The 20,888-nt window shown below is 40.4% G+C and overlaps 1 protein-coding gene across 3 annotated transcripts in view; it reads right to left on the bottom strand.

Moving 5' to 3' along the window:
- usp54b (ubiquitin specific peptidase 54b) overlaps positions 1-20,888 on the bottom strand; it is a 113,754-nt gene that overhangs the window by 70,300 nt on the left and 22,566 nt on the right. For all 3 annotated transcript variants that reach the window (XM_066665008.1, XM_066665009.1, XM_066665011.1), the window contains exon 2: positions 1,443-2,143. In XM_066665008.1, coding sequence (XP_066521105.1) covers positions 1,443-1,589 — 147 coding nt within the window. In that variant the 5' untranslated portion in view covers positions 1,590-2,143. The remainder of the gene's footprint in view (positions 1-1,442; positions 2,144-20,888) is intronic.

Here is a 20,888-nt window from a genome sequence, read left to right as displayed (position 1 = left end):
TTGAAAGGTGTTAGGACTGTGTTTTGTGTGTTTTATACAAGGAAGGTGAATTATAACATGATTGAAACGTGTAAATACCATTATTTGTTTGTTTTAAAGAAATTGAGGCAGGTTAATGTATGTTTCTCTGTGTGTGTGTTTTATCAAGATTTAGTGACATGATGTGCACTTGGCCGTGTGTTTTAAATGGATAAAATTGGAGGACATGCTTCAAAATGAGTTTTGTTTGTAAAAACTAGCACTCGCTTTAGCTTCGCATAGCTGTTTAAGGTGGAAATGAGTGTTCAATAAGAAGCTGGACAAAAACATAAATAAGATTCTTAAACTGTTCCATATAAGTTGGAACTAAATGCTTGAATACGAAAACTGAATAATTAGTTGAATAATACAATTTGTTTGTGTGCTTTAAATGGATAAAGTGGAATAACAGTAGCTTCAAAAAGTTTCAAAAGCTAGAGCGCTAGTTTCAGCTCTTAAGGAGGAACAGAGACTAAACAGAGTTTTGAAACTGTATTATAGTTCTGATTTTAAACACTTGGAGTCAGTATTACAGATTGCTCCTTTAAGTTCACTGGCTGATTTGGATAGATATTTTGGGGTAGACCTCTGGGTCCTTTCACCACCAATGTAAACTATAGTCGGTACATTTGTCTTCTAAATTCAGAATAAGTACAGGGTGGGCCATTTATATGGATACACCTTAATAAAATGGGAATGGTTGGTGATTTTAACTTCCTGTTTGTGGCACATTAGTGTATGGGAGGGGAACATTTTTTCAAGATGGGTGGAGACCATGGCAGCCATTTTGAAGTTGACCATTTTGGATCCAACTTTTGTTTTTTCAATCACATTGCTATCAGTGTGTGAAGAGTGGGAGAAAAGGGTTGCATTGACAATCCAACACAATGGGCAGCACTTTGGACACATTTTATAAGTGGTCAGAAACTTGTAAATAACTCATGAAAGAATAAAGTTATGTTAAAACCAAGCACACCATTGTGAAATTCCCAATAAGTCTGATGTGTCACATGACACTCTTCCCATTGAAAAAACAAAAGTGGGATCCAAAATGGCCACCATGGTCAGCACGCATCTTGAAAAGTTTCCCCCCTCCTATATACTAATGTGCCACAAACAGGAAGTTAATATCACCAACCATTCCAATTTTATTAAGGTGTATCCATATAAATGGACCACCCTGTATGTATATATATATATATATATATATATATATATATATATAAAATAACCTCTTTTAAAAATGTATTATGTAATGCTTATTTTAAAAAAACTAGCATATTACAACCCCCTTATATTTTTATAACCCCAACTCTGTATCCTCCTTGGTCTCAATACAGGACTTATGAGCTATTTATTGCATTTTATGAACTCATCCTCATCTTGTAATATAGATGTAAACAGAAATGAGTGTACAATCTCACCTGCAATGCGCTGTTAAGGAAGCAGCTGTTCTGGCCAGGCTCATTGCTCAGGCCTTTGCTGGGAGCGATGGAGGTCATGGTGCGAGGGGTGAACATCCCCTGCAGCCCGCTGCTGCCCGAAGCAAAGTAGTTCCGCTTCCACGACATGGGTCCAGCTCTGCTTCCTCAGCCAATCACCACCAAGGCCACTTCCTTCCCCGGCCAGTCGCGCAGGTGGAGGAGGGCATCATCCTGAAGAAGGCTTGTGGGGGTATGGCCAAGCAAGCGTGGAGTTAAGTGAACGTACGTGTATACAGGAGAGAGGAAAGGCAGGACTGGCTCCTATGTCACTCCCATGTGAGTGCTGTATGTGTGGCTCAGGTTCCTCCTTATTACTGGATGATGGAATCAGAAAGAGAGAACTGAGTGTGGAGTTTGTGGAGGATGGCAATGTTTCTTCTCTCAGGGCCTGGCTGTCACGACCATTCCACTGACCCCACCTGAGCTGATGGAGTGGAGTTGATTGAAGCGCACAGCCTGGTTAACACTTGGCCATTTGCCTTTTGTAGCAGCTTTACTGGTTTTCTGGCTATTTGTGAGCGTGTAGGTATTTCTCTCTGGTCCAGTAGAATGTTTGTCTTCTGTTAGATAAGCCAACAAGTTCTTCTACAATCCTCCTCAGCACAAAGTCAGGAGAACAGAACCATTACTCTCCTCATAACCTGTACAGAGAGGGGAAAATGAAAAAATAAATAAATAAACTGACTACACTTAGGAATCTGTTTAAAAATGGTAAATGTTCTGAAAGTATCACATTTCTCTGATGTGATGCAAATACATTTTTTGTGTGAAGATGCATAAAGATATTCAGCTGAACACTGAAGAAATGTAAATGATTTCACAAGTGTGTAATTATGCGAATGAAAAAAGTGAAGTAGTTAACATGACAGGATATAATCAATAATGTAAATAATGTATCTAATGTTACGCATGTATATTTATATTCATTATATTAATGATGATATATGTGTTTCCTTCTAATCCTGGTTAGTCTAGTCATAATTAGATCTGTATTTTATGTATTGATTTTGTCCTCAATATTCATATACACATTATAATAAATAGCTAGAGTGTATTAAATATATATTATGCATCATCTCAGTATTAAACACAATAAAACATTAAGTATATTCTGACATCAGTTTGTACCATTTCAATACGTTAGTGGATAAAATAACAGCAACATCATTCTAAACTTCTGAATGTCAATATTGGTTTTCCTAAATTAAAGGGCAGGACTGGAGATGATTTTCTCTTCTTTTTCATCTTCTAAATGATCTCCTCCTGCCTCTCCCACTCCCTCACCTCCCTTCACCATTTTCCATTCGCAACATGGCAGAGTCCCAGCTGAGAGAGAAAATGAGCGAGAGAGAGAGAGGGAGGGAGCGAACTAGTGAAAAGCTGCAGAGGCACAGCAAGCATCAGACAGTTTCCCCACCAGGTTACAGGATGTCCAGCACTGTCCTGTGCCCTTTACTGACCACCCCACCCCCACACCTCTCTCTGTCTCTCACACATGCACACACACCCTCACAGGTCCTCCTGCAACCTGAGTTAACCTCTGTGTTTGGCCTGCAATGGGTAATTTTTATTGTGTGTGTGTGTGTGTGCACATGAGATGGGGTTGTGAGAGGTCTGAGGTTCAGACACTCATGTGGAAAGTGAAGTATGCGAAAAGCCCAAGCATGTCAGACCTGAGGCAGGTGTTGCACTGGGTCATGCACACATACTTCACTTTCCACTGTCTAACACTGTGTGTGTGTGTGTGTGTGTGTATGTGTGTGTGTGTGTGGGTGGGTGTGTTCTCAGCACGCCCACTGAAGCAGGAGCATGGATATTCGAATATATAAACATCATATTCCAGTTAGTCTGAAGATAAAATAGTTATTTTTTTCATTTCTTTGGGTGAATGGCATATATCTGCAGAAAACACTGCTGACACTGCTTGTCTTTCAAAATGGCAAGATATAAAATATGACATAAAAATATTTCAAAGTGGCAGCACGGTGGCGCAGCAGGTAGTGTCGCAGTCACACAGCTCTAGGGACCTGGAGGTTGTGGTTTCGAGTCCCGCTCCGGGTAAGGAGTGTGGTGTGTTCTCCCTGTGTCTGCGTGGGTTTCCTCCGGGTGCTCCGGTTTCCTCCCACAGTCCAAAAACACACGTTGGTAGGTGGATTGGTGACTCAAAAGTGTCCGTGAGTGTGTGTGTTGTCCTGCGAAGGACTGGCGCCCCCTCGAGGATGTGTTCCTGCCTTGCACCCAGTGATTCCGGGTAGGCTCTGGACCCACCATGACCCTGAACTGGATAAGCGCTTACAGACAATGAATGCATTAATATTTCAAACTCAAAAACTAGTTAATGAAGTGTATATCGCATTACATATTAGCCAACTGGTAAAATCACCAGCCTAAGATTTAACAATCAAGGACTTACCAGAAAAACAAATATGAATCCTCTCTTACGCTACTGAATAAACTTTTCAAATATCAGTGTGGTTCAGAGGGGTGAGAGTATGTATATTCACTGAACAATCACTAGAGTAGGAACACCTGGCAGGTGGCAATGATAAAGTTCCCTGAATGGTGGTCACATCACAGTCTGATCTCATAAGATGCTGACCTGTCCACTGAACAACAGAAGCCAGCATTTACCAGCTATGAGTAAACGAAGCAATTTTGAAAGCAGACAGATAGTTGGAGCCTAAATGTGCGGTGCCAGTGTTTCGCCAGTGCACCTTTGTGCTGTTTCTGTACCATTGTATCATAGTGTACCAAGGGTGGAGGAACCATCAACAAACACACAGCCAAAAGGTCACACAGCAGCCGGCCGCTTGTGGTTGATCCGAGAAGTGAGCCTCGTGTCGCGACTGGCATCACAGCAAAGACATGCCACAGTGGACACATGGAAGACCATCGTCTGGAGGGACAAGTGCATTTCCTGTTGAGTCATGTAGACAGACAAGTCCTCATATGTCAGAAACCACATTTCCTCATCATGAAGCCTCATCTCCTGGTTCAGTGTTGGAGTGAAACAGGCTGGTGGTGGTGGAGTCTTGGTCCGGGGAGCATTCTACCTTGGGTTGGGCAGTATAATGGTAATATCATATACAACGTTATTTAAAAACGTGGAAGGAATCTCAAAATCAGGGCTGCATTCATGAAGTGTTTGTGGTGTATCAAATTATTTTTATGTCTTTAAGTACAACTCCACCTCAGCTGTGAATTTAGCACTGAGTTTGGATTAAAGGAGAGAGGAAGGAAGCTCAAAACAGACAAAATACTCAGAAGACCGTTCACTCGACTGTTCTCACAGGTATGAGGTTTTATCCTCTAAATGTGTGTGTGTTTTGAGCCTCAGTTCACAGGAAAACATCTGCTGTGGTGTGCAAAACCACAAGTGGCTGTTTGCTGGTCAGTGTAGAGCTAAACAGTGTAGAGCCTGTCTTATTTGTTAATTTTCAGTTCCTCCAGCATCAGTCACTGACATTTGCTCTCTCGGGAACTCTCTCAGGTTTTTTTTTTAATCGCCAACACCTGTGTTGTTGTGTACAGTCAGACAGTGCTGAGCTGAAATGCACAGTGCCGATAAACCTTCACACGACCCACACAGATATGAGGTTCACACAGCGTTCACACAGTGCACCCTCACCCCCACCTCACGGTAATACCGTAAAAAACCACCCATCCCTAATTATACCACAGTCCTTGAATGGTTATTGAAATAGGGATCTGTTAGTTGACCATTTGCACCTCTATCTTCAGAAGTTCTTTCCCAACAACAGTGTGATTTTTCAACAGGGCAACCCCCAGGTCATCAGGCTCGGATCACATAGGAATGGTTGGAGGCACATGAAAATGAATTCTTCACACTGCTTTTGCCCCCATATGGAAGCAAATCTGCCTCATCAGACTTTGAAATATTACCACCTTTGAATTTGTAGCACTGATTTTTTTTGCACTGAAATTATGCTTTTGAATTTAAATCTTCAGATTTCCACCTCTGAATATTTTGCTTCGCAGTTATGCATCTGAATATAATTTCTCTTGAATTGAACTCATGAATTTTCAAGAATACATTTTCACATTTTTTTTCAAGGTTAATAAATTCAGATAAAAAATTTTCAAGTTAAAAAAATTTGAACAATATATTTTGAAGTTGCTCAAATTCGATGCCAAATTTTGAGTCAAAACAATCAGAGTACACATCTGGGATACAAAGGATAAGCAATCGATTCGGTCTCCAGTCGAACCAACATCCAACCACAACGCTGAAGTTGGCTACTTATTTGCGAGTTTCTTATTCGGATTTTCTGTTCCACCTTAAATGCTGCACTAGTTGCATTCTGTTGCCGCTAGATGGCAAAATACGAACAAACCTTCCATACCGTGGAAAAACTACACATTCAGCTTCCTTCCGCAGATGTTATCTCTGTTTTCAAGGTGTCTCAAAAATCTGAAATGCTCACTGAAGATACAATATAACAGACTTAAATTCAAAAGCAACAAATTTCAGATGCATAATTTCAGTGAAGCCCTGTGAAGGACTGGCGCCCCCTTCAGGGTGTATTCCCACCTTGCGACAAATGATTCCAGGTAGGCTTTAGACCCACCATGACCCTGAACTGGATAAGCAGTTACAGATAATGAATGAATGAATGAATGAATAAATTCCAGTGCAAAAAAAAAAATCAGTACTACAAATTCAATGGTGGTAATACTTCAATATCTGATGAGACAGATTTGCTTCCATACACCCAAATTTTCCTGACTGCAACCCCAATGAACATATTTGGGATATACTCCTACTAACCCTTAAAATTCCAAAATCTAACAGAGCTACTGCATCAGGCATGAGTCGAATTATGTATGGATGATGTTTGCCACCATGTGGAGTCTGTTCCCCATAGTCTGTATGCTGCAATGAATAAAAAAGGTGAACTACCTCGTTATGTTCCTAATCCAGTGATCATTATAATCCCGTGATTTCATCATTCTTTCATTATTTCATCTTACAGTAACATAAACCCAATGACTGAGGAAAAAATGTTGCAGTCAGCTTAGTTCATTGTGGTTGGTTTATTATGTAATAGAGCCTATAAATAATTATAAAAAACACACATTTATACACACAGACATGACATAAAGCAAGGGACCAAACAACAAACCAGACTCATTAATATTCAGTAGTGTCTATGTAAACAAACACAGGGAAAGCTCAGGGCTGAATAATAAATAAATTAGTGGGATACACATATCACAGGTTTTGGGAGATATTGTGTCCCATTGGTCTGGGAGAAGACATTGTGCTTCCTAATATTCTTTCCTTAAATAATTAGAAGGGATAAACTGATACCAGAAGGTTCTTCAGGAATAAAAATAATTTATTTTGCTAAAATTTGTATTTCTAAACAAAGGTAGACCATTGTGTCTGCATTTCGTACGTAAAACAAAATGTGCCTACATCTCTGTATATGCTCTTATCCTAGATGTCTAAAGGTCCCCAAAGTAGAAGAGAGTTACGGCTGGGCAATTAATCAAAAATGAATTGAAACTAACATTCAGAACTGATGTAATACTGCCCACATCGATTATGCAGACTTTTCTTTTAATTCTTTTAAATTTGTCTCCCTCTGTGGTTTCACACTACCATACATGTTCCATGCCCTATCCAATATGCCACATGGAAGCAACATAGAGGAAAACCTAAAAACAATGGCCATACTCCATACTCCTCATGTTGTGAACTATGCAAGTCATGAAATTACTTGGCTTTATTGTGTCCTGGTCTCCCCCTACATGCCGGATTATAACACTTTCGTCAACAAAACATATCACTAACGAACAGCACATCAAGAAAATGCAACAACATGTCATTACTTACTACTCAAATAAGGAGTAGGCATCAGTCTTTTGTAATGTCTGTCTCAGCTCCCTTCATTGAGTAAAGTTAGTCCAGTATTAACTCTTGTACAGCTGCTCTCACTCCTCCTTGCTTCCTAAGTCAAATCGGTTTTGTCGCAGCCTCTGCCGTAATGTCCATACCAGGCAAACTGAGCCAGATTCTTTTGTAGCGAGCTAAACACCCATGACATATGTGCCATAAAGCATTACACAGTTCTCATAAGAGTCTCCTCCCTGTGATTCTCAAGTTGCTGTCTAGTTTTTAGAGAGGCAGCCCTGCAGAGCAGTGAGAATAGTTCTATTCTCCCTATTACAGGTCAGAGGAGCATCACAATTCTTTTGAAGCTGTAATTTTAAGGTAGAAATACTACACATGGGGCGGCACGGTGGCGCAGTCACACAGCTCTAGGGGCCTGGAGGTTGTGGGTTCAATTCCCGCTCTGGGTGACTGTCTGTGAGGAGTTGATGTGTTCTCCCTGTATCCGTGTGGGTTTCCTTTTGGTGCTCCGGTTTCCTCCCACAGTCCAAAAACACACATTGGTAGGTGGATTGGTTACTCAAAAGTGTCCGTAGGTAGGTGTGAGTGTGTGAGTGAATGTGTTGCCCTGTGAAGGACTGGCACCCCCTGCAGGGTGTATTCCTGCCTTGCGCCCAGTGATTCCAGGTAGGCTCTGGTCCCACCGTGACCCTGAACTGGATAAGCGGTTACAGATAATGAATGAATGAATGAAATACTACATATATTCCCTTTAATCTAGATCTTAAAAAAGCATTATATATTTCTAAAACAATATTGTTTATATTTGGGAAACTAAAATCTAGTCCTATCTGAATGTATACATTATAGTTGACTTATATAATTAACTATACAGTGAAACTATGACTTACTAGTGAATCAACTTACGAATTTTCAGAGATACGAGCCATTACTCATTTGATTTTTTACTTTATGTTGCAAGCCGAGATCTGAGTTACGAGCGAGCGTAACTAGGGCCACTAAGTAGCCCGGGGAGCATTCGGTTCACTTGGTCATCTTGCCATGCAAGCACCTCTGTCATTTCCTTGTTTTTGTAGCATTGTAGCATTAAGTGTGTAGTGAGTAATAGTGATGTGTCGGTCGCGAACAAACCGGTTCAAAGAGCCGGCTCTTGTAAGTGAACGATGAGAGCCGGTTCCTGTCTAAGACCGAGCCATTTTTTTCTAAGGCTTGTCATTCAACCAATCAGAGAACAACAAGCAAGTTCCAACCCTGCAACCCTCCGAGCTGAGACACTTGGTTTTCCTGAATGCCAATCTGCCTTCCAAAAAATAGTTGAAGAAAATGTTAAATCAGTTAAATGTTTGTTGACAGTTGTGGTTGTTTTAATCACTACCGTTGAATGTTTTGCACTTTGCAGAGTATTTGTTTATTTTATTTCCCAGAAATGAATGATTATTTAATTTAATAAGCTATTTTGTAATACCTACCTTTTGGGTTCAATTGGCTATAATTCAGAGTTTACAAGTGATTTTTTATTAAGGTGTTTAAATACAAATCCAGTTATTTATACAACTGAATGTGTGAGTGCAATCAGTGAGTTATTACAAGACAGCCATAAAAACAATTGGCCATTACAACACTATGTATTATTTTTAATATTGAACAATAATATTTTGTCCATTTAGTCATGTAAAATGTAGATAATATTGTTCTGTACCAGTGGAAATAAGTGGTAAAACAAAGAGCCATTTAGGAGCCGAAAGAGCCGGCTCTTTATGAAGAGCCGAATCAAAAGAGCCGGCTCCCCAAATAGAGCCGAAATTCCCATCACTAGTGAGTAAGTTAAGTGAAAGAGCAAAAAAAGAAAAACTCCACCAATCTCCTCCACCTCCGCCAGCATCTTCAAGGCAAATACACTTAATAGAACTGCTTTATTTCTTTGCATTCTTTTTTATTATGTATTATTTTTTATACATTATTTGTTATATATAAGTACATTTTTCTTTTTTGGGTGTCAGAGTTGGATTAAAAGCATATCAATTCATTCTAAAGGGGAAATTTAATTTGATATACAAGCAAATAGAGTTATGAGCTCGGCCACAGAACAAATTTAACTCATAAGTAAAGGTATTATTGTATAGGGAATGAGGAGCTATTTGATGTCAAAGGCACACTGTGATGTCAGTGTTTTCAAAAGCTGCTTTTTTCCCACAAGAACAACTGTGTTCTCAAAAATCTCCATTTTGTTTTTAAATATATCCAGATCCGTGAGGACAGGGATTGACAAGCTCGAAACACCATGAGAAAACATTATCTCAGCTATAATTCTTGAACATATTTACAGTACAAGCTTTGTCAGTTAACTGAGGGCAACAAACAGAAACTTAATAGTAATTAATTACACATAATCGAGATACAATGTTCAATTGTGATATTGATTTGCAGTAACATCACTCAGCACTAGAAATGGTGCGAAATGTGATTTCTTTTGCCGTAATGACAACGTAGAAAGAGAACACGTGAGACACAGGTTCCTATGAACATCATATAGGCCACCTTTTCATGATGTGACATTCAGAGAAAATGCTTTGACACCTGGTCATAAGTTGACTGACCACTGAGTTGGCCAGCACGGCATTATTCTGCTGTTGTGTTTCACATTTCCATAATGCAGTGCCGTGCAGGACAGAGCAGTGACCTACAGAAAGCACAACCGCAATGATTAGCCAAACGAGCCAAAGCCCTCACAGCTCCATTAACTTGCAGAGCAGGTTGGTCCTCGGGAGCTGAGGCTCTACCTGCGGACTCTATCAGTCAGCATTAATGAGTGGTGTGGGCTGCCTCTTTAACCCAGAGACAGTCAAGGCACCTCTAATTACAGCCTGCATTATCAATCAGCCCAGTGTAGGCTAAAGCATGAGTCCTAATCGCCTCTGGTCAGCGTGCTAGTAAACATGTTGCATAACACCCCAGTGCACTGTGTACAGACTGCAGTCCCCTGCACACCCCCAAACACACACACACACACTGACCAACACCTCCCTCCTCCCTCCTGCCTAATTCAAGAACACACATATACCCACATACAAACACCCTCTAAATCCCCTTTTAATTCCCCTCCCTGGCTGGGCTCCAGCACCAGGCTCGGCTCTGGTGGAGATGCTTTGGCATCGGCATAGAGGGCAGTGGGATTGTTTTGGGAAGAGGAGACAAAATGGACAAGCATGTTCAGTCTCTAATGATCCAGGTTCTGGATACACCAGCCTCTCCATGATTATTTTTGAAAGATCCAAAACTAAGCTAGGGCTGGTCCAGAATATTCATTCGTAGGGTTTTTAATCTTGCGTTTCAGATTAGAGCTGTGCCATATTGTATCGTCCCTAATAATTTAGATAATTATTTAAATTATATTTAAAAAATTAAATGAATACGGTGATAATAGCAATATTCTCACTTGTTGACGTAATGACATAATGCAGTTTTGCATAATATAGTGTACACACTGCTGTAATTTTAAGATATGAAAGAAGCCTGTAACAACAAAAGGGGGAAACACATCGGATATGTTTCACCACCTCAAGCAGAAGCACCCGTTGGAGGTAAAAGAAAATAAAAAAATGCAGCCAATGAACTCTAACCCACGCAGACAGACTACACTGATTAATAACTATGTTGTATTTGTTTTGTTATTTACTGTGAAGGTTTAAGGTTAGTTTTTGTATCATTTTTATGTTTGCTGTGTATATGCACACACTAAATTATCTGCTCTTTGGTGGTGTGGTATGCTTAAATATATATATATATATATATATATATATATATATATATATATATATATATATATATATATTCATTCATTCATTCATTCATTCATTCATTGTCTGTAAGCGCTTATCCAGTTCAGGAGCCTACCCGGAATCATTGGGTGCAAGGCAGGAACACACCTTGGAGGGGGCACCAGTCCTTCACAGGGCAACACAAACTAACACATTCACTCACACCTACGGACACTTTTGAGTCACCAATCCACCTACTAACGTGTGTTTTTGGACTGTGAGAGGAAACCGGAGCACCCGGAGGAAACCCATGCAGACACAGTCACCCAGAGTGAGACTTGAACCCACAACCTCCAGGTCACTGGAGCTGTGTGACTGTGACACTACTGCTGCCCCAATCCATTATTAGAATTCAAAAATCCTATTACTTATTCTATTATTTATTCATGCAAGCTTTCCTAGAAGGTCTCCCATCCAAGCACTGGGCAAGCCCAAACCTGCTTAGTTCCACTGGACTTGCATATTAAAATAAAGAGATATTATGGTCAATGGCAGAAATCACAACATCAATGCAGCTGTATCTCTATTTTTAAAACAAAGGGTACCATCTTATATGTACAGAGGAAAAAAGAGGGGTTATTTTCTCTCTCACACTCTCTAGATTATGAGAAAAGGTGTAGAAGGGAAGTAGTGAACACCTTTACAAAATCACAGCTACAGCCATTAACACAGTCTTTTAAAGTGTCAGGACATGAAGACTGAGGCAGTTAGCCTTGTGCTCTGTTAAGAGCCATGAAAAGGTCTTTACTACTGACCACTGACACCACAGTCACTGCTCTTAATCAGCAGCACTGTCACTCTCCTCACCAGAGCTCAGACCCTGCAACAGGGCGCAACCAGTTTATTTCTACCCACATTATTGCTGTGGTATGGGTTTATTTCTACTGTGGTTCAGTTTTTTTGCCATTTATTTTACCCCCTCATTTTATTTGCAATTTGCCACATCTTTGGTTTTGTCCCAAACAACAATCTACTCACTAAATAGAACAATTTAAAATTTATAAAACTAATACTAGACCACTGCATTGTGTACTACATAGTGTACAGGAAGACATTTGCAATTTAGTCCCAGTGTTGTGGCAGTGTTATTACAGAGCGATGCAGAAACCAACGCAGAAGTATAAACACTCACAATGGCGTAAAGCTCTTGTGTAGCCTATGGCATAAGCTCTGCATCAAGTCATTTCGGAGCGCTCTCCCTATGCTGCAGGTTGTACCCTTGCATTAGTATCTTGCTCCCACTTATGATTTAGTCATTACTTTTCTCTATCAGAAAATACGCAAATAAAAATGCAAGTAAAAGCACAAATTATAATTGTTTCCCACCGGTTTGGATTTTCCCCCACAGAGCTTGTTACATAGTGGTGTGCCATGTTAAGATTTGCTAACTCTCAGGTGCCTTTGCATGCTCAAAACCAGTCTAATGTGTTTACAAAGCCCTTGTGTCAGTAAATGGCTTAAAAAAAAGTAGGCTAGGCTTTCTCCCCCTCGCTGCTCACAGCAGTGAAAAGGCATCTGGAGTTGTTTAGACAACAGAGAGAACTCCAAATGTTGAAAATCATGAACCAAGCTCTTTTTCTGCTCTATTGGGTGGGTAATATTGACTTATTTTTGTTGTGTGGGATTACTTAAAGTGGAAATATCTCCAAATTCAGGAGACAGATAACTGCATTACTGCAAAGTTCTACAAAACTAAACAAGTTGAGTTACAAATGTTTTTCCGTCGTAGTTCCCTACAATCACTCCTTTCTTTCACTGGCTACATTACATGTAATTATTGTCCGTGAATGATGGAACTTTAATTTTTGTGATGCATTAAACAGGTTATAGTGCCAAGAATAGTCTATATTACATATATGAGCAGTGATTTTTATGCAGGTGGGAAATTCAACATATTTTTTTTTCCTGTGGCTAGGGATGGGCGGTGTCCACATTTTTCATGTCGGTATACAGTCTCAAAATAATTATACCGTATATGGTATTACCGTGAAGGTGGGGAGTGCACGGTCAGGCTGCGTGAGCCTCATATATGTGAGCACAATGTCTAGTGAAGGGTTTTTGGCACTGTGCAGTTCAGCTCAGCACAGCTACATAGGGTACATCAACACACAAGTCAACAATCAAAACACATTTCTGAGAGAGCAAATTTCAGTGACGGGTGCTGGAGGAACAGAAAAGTGTGATCTATATAAGACTTCTACACTGTCTAGAAGCATAGCTGGGCAGCTAACAGGCACTTGTGGTTTAACACAACACAGCAGATGGTTTTCAAGTGAACAAAGGATAAAACCTCATCCCTGTGGTCACAAAGTCAAGTGAAGACTTCTGAGTATTTTTTGTTTTGAGCTTCCTTCCTCTCTCATTTATCCCAAACTCTTATGATTTTTTTCCACACCCGTTTTCAGAATAGGCCATCTCTAGGCAGTGAGCTCCCACAGCGTCCCCTCCCTGTGGCTCTCTTAAATGAACATGAATGAAGTCTTTGCCACATACTTAACTTACTCAGACACAGAACAGAAATTTGACACACCACACATCATAATTTAGACATTTCTACTTTAGTTAGATATACCATCCACCTTTTTAAATATCGCTGTATACTGTATTACTGTTATACCAACCAAAATTTGGCATATTGTGTACATAAAGCAACTACATGCTTTATTTAATATTTGTCTGCAATTAGATTTAGTGCAGTAGCATGAGATACTCAAACTGTGGACAGTGCTTTTAATGCTTTTGGAATGTAATACAATAAAAATATTACGCATGTGATAACTTGTGATTTGATTGTGAATAGTGTCATAAAAATGCCTTGAAGTATCATAATACAATATTTTTGCCCTATAATCATATACCTTATGTAATTGATATTACATGCAAATGTTAATATAAACCACTGAGAGCAACATTTTCCAATCAATTATTCATTCATTGTCTCTAACTGCTTATCCAGATCAGGGTCGCTGTGGGTCTGGAGCCTACCCGGAATCACTGGGCACAAGGCAGGATCACACCCTGGAGGGGGCGCCAGCCCTTCACAGAGTGACACATTCACTCACACATTCACTCATACACTCACCCCTATGGACACTTTTGAGTCACCAATCCACCTACCAACGTGTGTTTTTGGACTGTGGGAGGAAACCGGAGCACCCAGAGGAAACCCACGCAGACACAGGGAGAACACAATAAACTCCTCACAGACAGTCACCCAGAGCGGGAATCGAACCCACAACCTCCATGCCCCTGGAACTCTGTGACTGCGACACTACCTGCTGTGCCTCCGTGCCGCCCCAATCCATTATTAGAATTCAAAAATTACATTACTGTCCCAGCACTAGCCTAGAGCTAGCAGGGCTGACGTGTGTCTGCATCACTGCTGTGTCACCTCACGCCTTCCTGTATCCCTGCTGAGAGTGATTGCGTGACTGCTGCATTTTTTTCCTCAAATGGGCACTGCCAGCCCGCACCAAGGGAGGACCACACTGTGCTCTGCCTCAATGCAGCAATGAGCCAAGAGAAAGTGTCATTCACTGCTGAGGGAACGTAGGCAGGCAGTGGAGATCTCCACAATGTGAATGAAGCCTAGGAGAGAGCCAGAGGGATGAGAGATGCACCACTCTTTCTCTTTCGATCTCTTTTTCTACCTCACCCTCTCCCTCTCTGCGCACAGACAGTAGACATGGGTACTACAAAGCTGCAGGAGAGGCATGGGTGGCCATACGGCAAAACAATAAGGAAGCTTAAAGGCAGCAGAGTTCTTTCATGTATCAGGACCCTCTAATAGTGTTACTGTAGGGGAATATATATCTAAGTACACTCAACACACAACTGGGATTCCATTGTGACTTGTTAACATTTAGATTTAAATCCAGGAAACAATTCCCCAGCCCAGACCTCCAAAAACACACTGAAAAAAGCCCGTGTGGCTATACACTATATTGCCAAACGTATTCATTCATACATCAAAAAAATTAAATACAGGTGTTCCAATTACTTCCATGGCCACAGGTGTATTAAACCAAGCACCTGGGCATGCAGACTGCTTCTACAAACATTTGTGACAGTAGGTCACTCAGGAGCTCAGTGAATTGCAGCATGGTACCGTGTTGGGATGCCACTTGTGCAACTAGTCCATTCGTGAAATTTCTTCACTAATAAATATTCCACAGGCCACTGTCAGTGGCATTATAACAAAGTGGAAAGAACTGTGAACGACAGCAAATCAGCCACAAAGTGGTAGGCCACATAAAAAATGATTGCTACACACCTCCAAACTTCATGTGGCCTTCATTTTAGCTCAGGAACAGTGTATATGGAGATTCATGGAATGGGTTTCCATGGCTAAGTAGCTGCAAATATGTATATTATATTAAAATATATGCATATAGTTAATTGACTTGAGATTCAGTCTTTAATTAATTTTCTTTAATAAATATATTTCCACAAATCAGTATGAGCGGGATTTAGGGCGGAAACTGCTCCATTTTATAAGCAATGTGCTCCTTTGCATTCAGGACTAGGTGTTTACATTTTTCTATTTAACTCAACAATTCTCTTTGTTCCAACTTTTTAAGCCCCAAATGAGGACGTCTGACACACTCTTTTCATAAAGGCATCTAACCAACAGCCATAAATAGAAGAAGAAGTGGGAAAAAAAGCTATAAACTGCAGCCATTTAATTGTATTAATATGGCATTAATGTTTTTATTTAATCAGCAGCTCCTAAAGCAAATCCCATTTTGATGCTTCCCTAGTGAGGCAGATGAGCTGAATTAAACTTGCAGTCACCTCTTGTCATCTGAGGCCAGCTAAATAACTATTAGGACTATTTGGATCCTCCAGGGAGGAGAAAAAATTAGCAAGAACATACCTTGTCTTCTCTTCTTCAGAGAGACTATGTGAAGACGACATTAAAAAATGTGTGTGCCCCTATTTGGCCCAAGGGCCTAGCACTTCAAAGTTGAAGGATAAAAGGATGATGGAGAGAATGTAAACTAAAGGGACTTCAGAGGACGTTCAGTTAAGTCAAATTAAATGTGCAGATGGAGAGTGTGACACAGAGCTGAAGTAAAAAATCTCCCAGTGCTGAGCTTGAGCTCCAATGGGCCATAATTGGACAGTGACACAATTCACTGGTTTTGAAATCGAATAATGGGTATAAAGCTAGAAAGCACAATGTCAGCTTTAATTTCATGATATTAAGATCTATATTGGGTGAACCATATAGAAATCACAGCCCTTTATCACACAGTGAATTATTTCAGTATATCATAATTGGATAAGATATACAGGGTGGGCCATTTATATGGATACAACTTAATAAAATGGGAATGGTTGGTGATATTAACTTCCTGTTTGTGGCACATTAGTATATGGGAGGGGGGAAACTTTTCAAGATGGGTGGTGACCATGGTGGCCATTTTGAACTTTTTTTTTCCATGGGAAGAGGGTCATGTGACACATCAAACTTATTGGGAATTTCACAAGAAAAACAATGGTGTGCTTGGTTTTAACATAACCATATTCTTTCGTGAGTTATTTACAAGTTTCTGACCACTTATAAAATGTGTTCAAAGTGCTGCACATTTTGTTGGATTGTCAATGCAACCCTCTTCTCCCACTCTTCACACACTGATAGCAACATCACGGGAGAAATGCTAGCACAGGCTTCCAGTATCTGCACATCTCGTATCTTCACAGCATAGACAATTGCCTTCAGATGATCCCAAAGATAAAAGTCTAAGGGGGTCAGATCAGGAGACCTTAGGGGCCATTCAACTGGCCCACGACGACCAATCCACTTTCCAGGAAACTGTTCATCTAGGAATGCTCGGACCTGACACCCATAATGTGGTGGTGCACCATCTTGCTGGAAAAACTCAGGGAACGTGTCAGCTTCAGTGCATAAAGAGGAAAACGCATCATCATGTAGCAATTTCGCATACCCAGTGGCCTTGAGGTTTCCATTGATGAAGAATGGCCCCACTATGTTTGAACCCCATATACCACACCATACCATCAAGATGTGCAGCACCTGAAACTACAGATACTAGAAGCCTGTGCTAGCATTTCTCCTGCGGTGTTGCTATCAGTGTGTGAAGAATGGGAGAAGATGGTTGCATTGACAATCCAACACAATGGGCAGCACTTTGAACACATTTTATAAGTGGTCAGAAACTTGTAAAAAACTCATGAAAGAATACGGTTACGTTAAAACCACACCAGTATTTTTCTTGTGAAATTCCCAATAAGTTTGATGTGTCACATGACCCTCTTCCCATTGAAAAAACAAAAGTTGGATCCAAAATTGCTGAATTCAAAATGGCCACCATGGTCACCACCCATCTTGAAATGTTTCACCCCTCCCATATACAAATGTGCTACAAACCGGAAGTTAATATCACCAACCATTCCCATTTTATTAAGTTGTATCCATATAAATGGCCCACCCTGTAGTACCGGGTAAATGTCAGAGACAACCTTTCATGTAATTCTCAGTCAAAAATGTAATACATTAAAAGTTGTTTTTTTTCAGGTAATATTTCTTAACAGATAAAACTTTCAACTATAAGAGATGGAAGAAAAAAAAACAGATCGATGCTTGATTCTGATTTGGGGGAGGAATCCACTCTGAGTAGAAGACATAATACCATAAGAAGGAACACCTAAAAACATTTCCAAATCAAACAAAATGCAGCTGATGTTTTCAGATCCAGAGTCCAAAATTCCTTATCACTGAATGTGTTTGTGCTTCACTAAATCAAGAAAAGCAAGACAATGCTGATCTTTGACAAACTAAAATATAAAAAGATCTGTAATAAAAGCAGAGTGCAGATGCATTTATTACTGAAAACTGTAATATTATATTTAGTTGTTGAGGTTTCTGTAGTCATTCCTGCTTTTCTTGTCAAGGAAAATTAATAACATGTATTTTATGTCATTTTGACAGGAAATTAAACAAATGGAGGATGCTCGCAGTACTGTAAAGATATGCCATGAAACATTATGCATCTTCTCCTCTCCAGTTCATTTCTTTTCGCATGACAGGAAACCACAGTGACACTGGCACACAGCAGTACTGTGTGTGTGTGTTTAGAACTCTCATATGAGAGTAAGGGAAAGCTCTACAGCAGCTTGGCAAGTCACCATGGAAATACAGCTCTGAACAAACAGTGGAAGCCTGAAGCACATGACAGAAGGAAGAGAAAAAAACAAAACCATATCTCCAACTGTCCATCACTAAACTCTGGAGCCTGCACCTTTCCATAATCCTTGGCCTTTATGACTTACATCTTCCATCCAGGAAAATTCTTCTCTTCCTGCCTGGAAAATGTTTCACGGCTTAAGTCTGCTTTTAAGAGCTTATGCTCTTACATCCAGTCCATTAGCAATGCTGAGCATTCCAACAAATATGAACAAAGGCCAACAGCAGACCTCTACTATATTCAGCAAAAGCAGGAAACAGGATTGATTATATTTAATGTAATTCTTTCAGAGGAAACAAATAAATGTCATACGCTTTCTGGGGCAAGTTTCATAAAAAGTATGTTCATGTAATTAACCTCTTAAACCTTTGACTTAATAATAAAACAAATTATTACTCAGTAAATAGTAAGAATTATACTGTAACTATTATAAAATATAATTATAGTTATTTAACAGAGACTAGAAATGATTTATTTATTCATTGTCTGTAAGCGCTTATCCAGTTCAGGGGCGCAGTGGGTTCAAAGCCTAGCTGGAATCACTGTACGCAAGGTGGGAACACACCTGGAGGGGGCGCCAGTCCTTCGCAAGGTGACACACACTTACACATTCACTCACGCACTCACATCTCCGGATGATTTTGAGTCGCCAATCCACCTACCAACGTGTGTTTTTGGACCGTGAGAGGAAACCCACACAGACACAGGGAGAACACACCAAACTCCTCACAGACAGTGACCTGGAGCAGGATTTGAACCCACAACCTCAAGGTTCCTGGGGTTGTGTGACACCTGCTGCACCACCATGCTACCCAGAACCTAGAATTTAGTCATTAAAATTTTCAAACAGCTAATATGTTCATATAGGGTTGGGTAGTTTAACGTTAATACCGCTGTATTAAAAATTGTGGACGATATCTCAAAATGAGGGCGGTAAATATGGCGTGTGTGTGGTGTTCCAAATTTCTGCTCTGTGTCTTTAAGAACGCAGCTAAAATGTTCATGTGCATTTAAGAGAGCCACAGCGAGGGGGCGCTGTGGGAGCTCAATGACTGCTGATGTCACAAGCCCAGTAGCCCACTCCAGCACAGCCTGACAGAGCACCCCCTCCCCACAGGTATACCGTATACAGCGATAATATTTCGAGAATGAAAAATGTGGTTACCGTCCATCCCTATGTTCATATTTCAGCAAACTAAATCGAATATTAAATTTTAAGCATTTTCTGCATCCATCTGTGACCAATGTACTGTAAGTTCAAAGACATTTACAGTGATACTTTTCCACACTTTCATAGTTCACTTTGACTTGACCCTTCTGCATTCATATATTCTGCCTCATTTTATATAATATACCCCGTTTAAAGAAAGCCAGCACCCCGAGGATAGGACCTTGTGGCTCAGGGTGATCATTCACGCACATTTTACAATAAAAGGCATTATATTTTCTACATATTGTATATATAACCAAACAGTTTGCTGTGGTAGTTATTTCCATATATACGCCCACAATAAATATTTTTTCTTTGGCTTGCCCTGGCCTTCTTAAAAACATTGGCTAGGCCAAAGAAGTGTTGTGCATTTGAGCATCTGTACGAGGTTATATCCAAGGCCTGTGAGGACTGGAGGGCTGAGTTTGTTCTAGCTCAGGATCAGAGAGCTAACTGAGACAGGATAAATAAGAGAGAGCTGGAAATGCCTCCTCCTGAATGAATTACTGCAAGAGCTATAGAGACGCAGCAGCACACTGATGAACTGGCGATCAGCAGCTATGATAAAGAGCTCCACATGCAACTCTATGTGATACTCCAGCATCCAATACTGCTGGTCAACACTACCCCTGTGATAAACAGTGACCTGAATCTGGAAGCATGTAGGAGCCTGATCGAGGCACACACCAGAGCAATGATGCAGTCATGAAAAGAGATTGTGTTATTATCAGTGGAAGAAGGTCATAGACCTAACTTAAGATGATCTCAGTGATAAAACGAGCGCTCCTTTAACAGACAGATCTTTGGTGCAGTGGCAACAGGGGAAAATCTGCTTTGTTTTGTCTGGTATTTTTACATTAAACAACAATAGAGTGACAGAGACCTGAGACATTTACATTATAAATACTGTAGCCAGTCTGAATAATAATGTTATACTAGGTAGCTAGGTAATGCCATTAATAATTTGTCATCACAAGCACAATATTAAATTAAAACAAAGGCAAGGTGGTGCAGCAGGTAGTGTTGCAGTCACACAGCTCTAGGGACCTGGAGGTTGTAGGTTCAATTCCCACTCTGGGTGACTGTCTGTGAGGAGTGTGGTGTGTTCTCCCTGTGTCTGTGTGGGTTTCCTCCGGGTGCTCCGGTTTCCTCCCACAGTCCAAAAACACACGTTGGTAGGTGGATTGGTGACTCAAAAGTGTCCGTGTGAGTAAATGTGCGAGTGTGTGTGTGTTGCCCTGTGAAGGACTGGCGCCCCCTCCAGGATGT

The sequence above is a fragment of the Hoplias malabaricus genome, chromosome 3, assembly GCF_029633855.1.
Source record: "Hoplias malabaricus isolate fHopMal1 chromosome 3, fHopMal1.hap1, whole genome shotgun sequence".
Taxonomy (NCBI): domain Eukaryota; kingdom Metazoa; phylum Chordata; class Actinopteri; order Characiformes; family Erythrinidae; genus Hoplias; species Hoplias malabaricus.
Note: the sequence above shows the minus strand (reverse complement) of the source record. Positions and strands in the feature narration are given on the sequence as shown.